Source organism: Hipposideros armiger, unplaced genomic scaffold (genome assembly GCF_001890085.2).
Source record: "Hipposideros armiger isolate ML-2016 unplaced genomic scaffold, ASM189008v1 scaffold_102, whole genome shotgun sequence".
Taxonomy (NCBI): domain Eukaryota; kingdom Metazoa; phylum Chordata; class Mammalia; order Chiroptera; family Hipposideridae; genus Hipposideros; species Hipposideros armiger.
In genome coordinates, this window is record NW_017731452.1 from 2,932,182 (window position 1) to 2,941,096 (window position 8,915).

At 46.2% G+C, this 8,915-nt stretch overlaps 1 protein-coding gene across 3 annotated transcripts in view; it reads left to right on the forward strand.

Moving 5' to 3' along the window:
* Nucleotides 1-665: 665 nt before the first annotated feature.
* TMEM170A (transmembrane protein 170A) overlaps nt 666-8,915 on the forward strand; it is a 15,547-nt gene continuing 7,297 nt past the window's right edge. The window contains exon 1 of one of the 3 annotated variants that reach the window (XM_019646482.1): nt 666-960. In XM_019646482.1, coding sequence (XP_019502027.1) covers nt 762-960 — 199 coding nt within the window. In that variant the 5' untranslated portion in view covers nt 666-761. The remainder of the gene's footprint in view (nt 961-8,915) is intronic. The other 2 variants (XM_019646483.1, XM_019646484.1) reach the window with 2 other exon arrangements.

Sequence of the window (8,915 nt, forward strand, 5' to 3'; positions counted from 1 at the left end):
AATTCAAAATGTTTCCTAATGTGATACACGATTGACTCTTATATAATCTTAAAATAATTGGTTTCTTCCGTTTCTTATGCACTCAGCTAATCTGGGAAATGTACCAAAAGACAGCGTTGTTAAATATTTCATGACATTTTTTTTATGCTTACTATTTTTGTTTTAGAAAAGTTTCTTGGTTGGTGCACAAATCCCAGTTGTAATGTTAGGGAAATGGCATTAAAAACCTTCCAAAACAAAGGTTTTCAAGAGGGAACTCAAACAATCTTGCTAAGGTTCTTGAATTAAAAGGAAAATATTATGTATTTTCTACACAATGCTTTCAAAGTAATTAAGCTTTCAAAGAAATGATTTTCCCTCCAAATATTAAAGTTAATTGCTGCACTGTCTACCAGCCTCCTCCACTTTGCTGCTGAACCATCTTACTCTCATTGCTTAGATACGTCTTAAATCTACATCTTGGTCTAGTGGGGCGTATGCAATTCCCCTACTTTCTTATAGGTGGCGCTGCAGAGACGCGCGCTCTATTGGAGCAGGACAGACTCCCCAGTAGGGGGCGCAACCTGTGGGTGTTGCGTCTGGGGGAGCCGTACGCAACGTGAGGGGCGGAAACAACTTTCGCCCCGCCTCTGCCATCTGCGGCGCGCTCTGATTGGAGAGCAGAACCATCACTTGATAGGGCCGTTGGGCTGGGAGGAAGAGGGCCCAGGCCGAAGGTGACGCTGAGGCGGCGGGGGTGCTGAGAGGTGAGCGGGCCGTGAATGAGAGTGAGCCACAGCAACACATCGGGCACTCTTCCCCATCTCTCTGCGGTGAATGGCGACGGGATGGAGTACGAGGGGAGCGGCGGCAGCGGGGCGTCTGCTGGGCTCCTGCAGCAGATCCTCAGCCTGAAGCTCGTGCCGCGGGTGGGCAACGGGACCCTGTGCCCCAACTCCACTTCTCTCTGCTCCTTCCCAGGTACCGGCCCCGCCCCGCGCCTGCGCTCTACGCGCCCTGCTCTCGGTGATGTGCCCCTTCCCCAGCGTCCCGGCTGGGTCCCGCCTCCCAGCCGAAAGGGGGCTCTTTTCCTCCAGGAAGGAGGGTGGGTCCCGCTCCCTTGGCGGAGAGCTGGGGGTTCAAGCCCCTTCCACCCTCGCTGCCTCGCTGGCCTCTTGGACTGGGTGCTGGGGGAGAGGTCGGAGGGAGCGGCCACGGGTGTACCGGTCAATGAAGGAAGCTCTGCTACCGCCGGAACTGGTCTTGCGCTTTTGAGTTTCCAAACGCCCTAAGTTCAGACTTGGAACTCCGCAGAGCCCTGGAGGCGGTCATCCCCGCCTTGTTTGGGGCGCAGGATGCGCCTGACCCCTTTCGTCCGCGCTGGTTTCGACTTTCGCAGCTCCGACGCCGAATTGTCCCGGCCAGGCTGAGGGGCTGTCAGAAGTGACACTCCCTTTGTTTCTAGTCTAGCCGAATCCCTCTGCGCCAGGACGTTGTCAGCTGATCGCTCGCACCTCGGTCCAAATCCACCCACTCCACCAGCTTCTCTTTCTAGGAATCACTTTCTGAGACCTGTTGCCGAGTCTCCCACTCACGCGCTCCACATCTTTGGCACAGCTTCTTTTTAACTCTTCTTACCCCCGCTGGAGCGTCTCCTGGGCCTGATACAAGGGTTTTTCAAATTTAATATAAGATAGAAAGCTATCCGTGCTCCGAAAGTCGAGAGGAGGAGAAATTTCTTGGGAAGGCTAATACAGCCCAGATGAGGGGAGGGTACAGTTAATGTGTGTCGGACATTTAAAGGCAAGAAGGCTGAGAACGGTAGCGATTGAAGGGTGAGGTTGGGCTCTCCAGCAAAGCTGACTGATACCTTCACTTAGTAAACAATGCGAGAACGGAGCCTGTGACCTACAATGGAAGGAGGGTTGGATTACTGACTGCAGCCATAAACAAGGCACCTGTGATTTTTTTCATCCATTGGGCAGCGACTGCCAGGCGCCATTCAGTGGTCACCCGGGACTTGCTGTGTATTACCTGACTAGTATTTTCCCGGACAGGTTTTATGAAGTAGCTGATAATGCAGATGTTAGCTTGAAATCGTGCCCAAAATGACAATCTGGCAGTTTGCCTTGTCCCAAAAGGTCCTAAGTTCACATTTGACAATGATAGTAGAAATATATGGCATTCTGGAGACACTTTCCAAAAAATGAAATGTCCACACAGTTTGGAGACATGACTGGACCAGATTAGTCAGTTTTTGTTTGTTTCCTTTTTCCCCCCAACTATTTTGAAAATGTTCAAACCTACTGAAAAATTAAAATGATAGTGTAACAAATACCCATGTACCCTTTACTTAAGGTTCATTATTCACATTTTGACTCTCTTGGCTTCTCTAAGTATATGCCGGGGTTGCCCAAAAAAATGTGTTCAAGTGGACATTTTGGTCAGCATTGCTCAAGCAGTAGTTTGCCGTAATCAGTAGTGTCTGGACGCTGATGGTAACCTCTGAGCACCTCTTGTAATTGCAGAAGTCAAACATGACTTGTATTCATCTTTTGTTATTGGTATATATTGAGTATTGCAATTTTAATAGTTTTTTCCTTAAAATGTGTACACATTTTTTTTGGCACCCTCTGTATAGGCATACACTTAACATTTTAACTTTCTACAGAGCCATTTTAAAAGGAAGTTACAGAAGTCATGGAACTTGATGTCTAATATTTCAACATGGATCTTTTAAAACAAGGACATTTTCTGTCATAGCCAAAAAAACCTATATCACATCCAAGAAATTTAACATTGCTAGAACATTATATCTAATGGATGGGCCTTATTTAAATTACCCCAATTACCCAAATAATGTCATTTGTAGTTTTTTCCTTTTTTAAAAAAATGGTTGGGATTTAATCAAGGATCACACATTGCATTTAGTTATCTTGTATGTCTCTTTAGTCTGGTTCAATCTAGAAGAGTTCTTGATTTTTTTTTCGATTTTTTGAGATTGACATTTTTGAAGAGTCGAGACTAATTGTTTCTTAGTACGCTCCACAATCTAAATTTATCTAATTGTTTCTTCACGATTACATTCAGATTAAACATTTTTGATCGAAATACTACTACCTACATAGGTGATGTTATCCACTTTCCAGGGCATTCTATCAGGAGACATTTACCCATCAGTTTGTAAGTTTAATCATTTGGTGAAGATGGTGTTTATCAGATCTCTCCACTGTAAGGGTATTTTAATCTTTTGTAATTAATAAGGCATGTGAGGTGATACTTTGAAACTGTGAATATTCTGTTTAGTCTGTCTGGCATTTAGTGTCTTTTCTTTCTTTAAGGAAAGATCAAGATAAGTGGATTTAGGGCAATAGTTTTAGCACCTCATAGTAGAGAATCTGTAGCTATGGGGATTGTTTTGCTTTCAGAAATTGTTCTGAAAATATTAAACTGTGATATGTACTTGAGTTTATGGGAATTTCTATGGATATATAACTTAGAGGTGTTGATGACCAGGGATCATTCATTCATCAAGTACAGGTTCCCCCCACTATCTGAAACTAGAGCGTTCCTGTGAAACCTTTTGCGAACTGAAATGGCATAAAGAGAATGACCTCAGGACACATCTTGCTAACTGATGCACAAAATAAATTGAGATAAAGCACAGTTGCTCACAGACACAGTTCAAAGTGTGTCTTAATGCTGAGTACAGTTCCCAGGGAAGGAGCTTGTGGGGGCCACTCTTGCTGTGCTGCTTGGAGTGTGTGCTGCCTGTATTAATGTCCCACTGCCAAACAAATACTGAATGCTGTTTTTGCTTTTCACCTTTTTTTGTAAAAGCAAAAATCCTCTTTGGATTTCTTTTGGCTAGTGAAAACAGGTGCTAATGTAGGTCTTTTATAAAAGCAAAGTGGTGGAAAGTGAACTTTTGAAAAGCAGGAGATACCTGAGCACATTTGGCTAAGTGCAGGCTCTGGGCTGGGGTGTAAACATGCATGAGATATATAGCTCTTGACCTTAAGTTGATCAGAATGTGATGGGCAAACACTTGACCTCCCTGCTATGTCTCATCTTTTGCTGGAATGATGGATAAAATAGGTACAGGAAGTTTGATCCTTTTTGAGGCACCAAAACCTGCTGACAGTGAATTTCCTTACCTGAATCTGGAAACTTCTATTTTGGCCCCACAGAAAAGGTTACTTGTACTTTATGCCAACTCACTATGGCAAAATCATTGCTCTGAAATATTCTGTGGTTTATCACTATCAGGAAGCTTTGAATTGATTTTTTTAACCCACGTATGCAATTTAGCTATTTAGATTTCTGCCTATCCCTCCTTCTTCCAAGGTGTTCAAATTTCTTTTGTCGTTGTCAATTTTAACAAATCTGAATGCCAAGAAAGGCAGATCTTGTCTTTGTATCAGGAATGACATTAATTTTCCGAAGGTATGAATGTCATTAAAATCATTGTCAAAGTGTACCTTGTGATAGTGAAACTAAAACCAATTAACGTTTGGTGGTGCGGCTGCTGGAATCAAGAATGGGTCATACTTGGACCAGTTATTCACTCACCAAATATTTGCTCAGTGTCTGTTGTTTTCTAGGCACCAAGTAAAGATGTGATAGGGAAAAAACCAAGGAGCTTTCATTCTAGTGGGGAGAGAGAAAATACACAAACAACACTTAGAAGTGTGCAAAGGAACAGTTGGTGGTGAGTGTGAGACAGAGTCGGGGGATGGTAAGAGGTGGGTCTTGTGTGTCTGGGGAGGCATGTTATTTTACCTAAGGTAGGAAGCCCTTTCTGAAGATGCCATTGCAGCTGAAATCGGAAGGAAGGAGCGAGCCTCACAGCTGTTGGGAGATGAGCAACCTGGGCGAGGAGGCAGCAGGTTCAGAGGCCCTGGAGCAGGAGCTTGCTTTAAGGGACATAAGAGAAGCCAGCATGCTGGATGGAACAGTGTGTGCACGGTGGGAGGGGGAGGTGAGGTCAGGCCACGGAGGGCCGTAGGGTTTTCAGCAGGGAGGGATGATCTGACTGAGTTTTTCTTTTTTTTAATATACAATTCAGTGGGTTTTAATATATTTGGCAGAGTTTGCAACCAGCGCCACAAGCAACTTTAGAATATTTTCATCACCCCAGCAAGAAACCATGTACCCATTAGCACTGACCTCCAGCCTCTGTGTGGAGAATAGGTGGAAGGGCAGACAAGAACTAGCCAGGCTAGGACCAAGAGACCACTGGGGTGAGGCAGGCTGGGTGGGGGAGGGGAGCCGCACACTCAGAAACCAGGGATGGGAGGGCAGTCCAGCAGTAGTGCAAGGAGAGAGGTGGCAGCCCACAGCTGCTGGTAGTCCGGTGGGTAAGTCATTGTTAGGAAGGTATGGAGGGGTGTCTAGGAAAAACTCACTGTTTTCTTTTACTCTTCTACTATTGCTACACTCACAACACTTCTGACACCAGATGTGTGGGTTTTCCATGCACCAAGCAATTCTGTGACACCAGTCAGGTGTCCTGCAATTCAATTTAGTTCTGACGCTATCTACCTGGAGTTAGCATCAAATCCCACAGGTAAAGGGCACAAAACTGTCCTCACCCCCCACTTCAGATGCCAAACAAAAGTCCAGGTTGTTACATATGCTTCTGACTGACTGGCTATAAATTGGAGGTTCCCATGACCCCCACCCCAGTTTAATGAATTCGCTACAGTAGCTCACAGAACTCAGGAAAACAGTTTACTACAAGAACATCAGTTTATCACAAAGACTATTACAGGTACAAATGAAGAGATACATAGAGTGAGGTCCCAAAAGGTCCCAGCATGTAGATGTGTCATCAACCCAGAAGTTTTCTGAACCCTGTACTTTTGGGATTTTTATGGAGACTTCATCCTGTAGACATGATTGATGATCAACTCCACTTCCAGTCCCTCTCCCCTCCCTGGAGAATGGAGAGTGGAGCTGAAAGTTCCAAGGTGATAGTCATGGCTTCTGGTGACCAGCCCTCATCCAGGAACCCACCAAGAGTCACCTCATGGGAACAAAAGATGCTCCTGGAAGTTCTAAGGGATTTAGGAGCTCTGCATCCGCAACCCGGGGGCAGAGACCAGTATACAGTTGACCCTTGAACAGCAAGGGTCTGAACTGCATGGGTCCACTGATAGACATGGATTTTTTCAGTTGATCCATGCAATTCGAACTCGAGTTCACGGCTCAAACTGGCGGTTGGGAATCCGCGTATGTGGAGGGCTGACTTAAGTTGTACTCAGACTTTCGCCCCTAACCCCTGTGTTGTCCAGAAAGGGTCAACTGTATTTGCATTTCTTATTTTTTCCCAAGGGAACAGATGGATCCCTGGCAGGTAGGAGGGGTGGGGGTGGGGGTGTCTCACAGTGGGCATTGTGGAGAGATGCAGGCTAATGAGCGATTAGCATCAAGGCATTCAAGCACTGAGTTGCAGGACAGGGTAGGACTGCAGTTCCCAGGAGGACTGATATGTCTCCTGAGAACCCCTGCTTCCAAGGAACTGGTTGTGTTCATGCAGTTGTTTGATCTGGAATATAAGGTAGACTGGGGTCAGCTGAAAGGATGGCTGTGCTGAGCCTCACGCAGCCTCCTTGGCTTAGGCTTCTCCCATTCTTGCTGAATGGGGCCAGGTTGGCCTTGAGGTCTCGCTGGGAATTTAGGTGACTCAGCTGTAGAGGTTAGAGGGCCAGGGAACCAACCATTACAAACCCTTTTTGTCAGACAGTTCTGGAAGTCAGAAGTCCAAAACGGGTCAGTACTGTGTTCCTTCTGAAGGCTCTAGAAAGAATTGGTTTTCTTGCCTTTTCCAGCTTCTAGAGGTCACCTGTATGCCTTGGCCTGGGGCGTCTTCCTCCATCCTTAAAGCCAGCAGCATAGCATCTTCACATCTCCCAGACTCTAACCCTCCTGCTTCCATTTGAAAAGGACCCTCGTGATTTCATAAGGCCCACCTCAGTAACTCGGAGTACTTCCCCATCTCAAGATCCTTAATCTAATCTCACATGCAGACTTCCTTTTGCCACACATTCACAGGTTTTGGGGATGAGTACAGAGTACATATCTGGACATCTTTGGAGCCCATCCCATCACCAGTGCTTAATCTGATTTCCCCTTATAATCTTTTATTAAGATTACCTGATTTATATACTTCAGCATCAGGAAGTAATGTGACTTTTAGCTACCAAAATAAACAAAGCTGAAGATAACACACTTGATTTGAAACAGTGAACTAGGAAATACTGTAAGATATGTAGACAAAGGTTTTTGACAGTGTTTTGAGCCAGGGAAATAAAAAGCCCTATATGATGATCAATAAAGAGCTATTAAATAGATAGCAAATTAAGGTGCAGTGGATTAAAGGGGAAATTACTTAGGTTTTTTTTTTTTAAGTGTCCTATTGATCGGGGTTTGCCTTTGCTATTAGAGTCCTGTAATAATCCCATCCATCTGAAAAAGTGTTTTTTAAACTGTTCTATTCGTTTAATATAATCAAGCCTTTCCCCACTGCATACAGTGACTTAAGTGATGCTATATAAAATATGTAGCACTGAGCTGGCTAATGGATGTAGCTCAGGGTTGTGCCATGTGCTGCCCTTCCTCAGAAACTCCCAGAGATGCTGACCTGCTATGCCAGACCTTGTTTGCAAATAGGCTTGTCAGCGTTTAGGAAAATTGAGGTGTGGGTTGGTAGCCCAGCAGGTCGGTCCCCTTGGGCAGGTGCTGTGCTCCAGGGCAAGTGGGAACAGGTGAGTGATTATGTCTTAGTCTGCCGGGGCTGCTGTTAAAAAAATACCGTAGACCGAATGGCTTAAATAACAGATATTTATTTCCTCACAGCTCTAGAGGCTGGAAGTCTCAGATCAGGGTGCCAGCATGGTCGTGTTGTGGTAAGGGCCCTCCTGGGTCGCCTTCTCGCTATGTCCTCACATGGCGGGGAGAGAAAGAGAAAATGAGAGACAGAGAGACATCTCCCATCCTCTTCTTATAAGGCCATAGCCCTATTGGATTAGAGCTTCAACATACGAACTTTGGTGGAACACAATTCAGTCCATAGCAGTTGGGTAGCACACCTGTGTGTCCAGACCCACTTTTATGGAAGTTATCAACTTGGTGTGTCTCTGGCAGATCCAGGCCTCGTCTCCCAGTTTACTGCCCTGAGGTTTTGTGACAGCCAGTTAGAAGGCAGGCGCCAGTAGCGCTTGGAGTAGCTGCACAAAGCAGTGCTTATCTCTCTAACTTGGGGAGCTCCAGCAGGGCCCAAGAGCAGTGTCAGGTCAGTGGTGGAGTTTCAAGTCAATGGTGACAGCCAGCAGCCAGCGTGGCGACCGCTCTGAGTCTCAGAGGCAGATTTGCAATCCCATTTGTCCACGCCAGAGCAGTGGCATTCCTGGAATGCCATCATAGAGCTTTATCTGCACCCTGGGTGGTGTTATGGAGGTCAGTGTCTGGGTGAGTTGGGGAGTAGCCGGTAAGGATTGTGGGATTGAAGGTGGGGTTACTGCTTTGGAAGGGAACTGCATGCCGTTGTGCTGCGGCTTGGGGATGAACAGGCAGTGGGCAGTGCACAAGGGGGCTTAGCCTTCGAAGGCTGGGCTGCTCTCACTGAGCCAGGGGGCAACAACAGCAGCCGCCTAAGCCGGAGAGAGCTGGTGGGTGCACTTTCACTGGGCAGGAGCAGGATCTGGACACCGGACACTGCAGCCTCTGGAGCTGCTGCCTAGAAGAAAGGGCAGGTCTCCTGGCAGTGGAGGCAAGAATACCTCCCGGCCCAAGGCTGGAAAGAAGGCTGCAGTCATGTAGGCTTGTTTCTGAAGAGGATGGGGACTTGAACCCTGAGGATTCAGATTCCCGCCCCCAATTTCTGATATACACAGTATTGACTGGAGAGGTGGTTTTTTTCTTTTGGTGGAGGA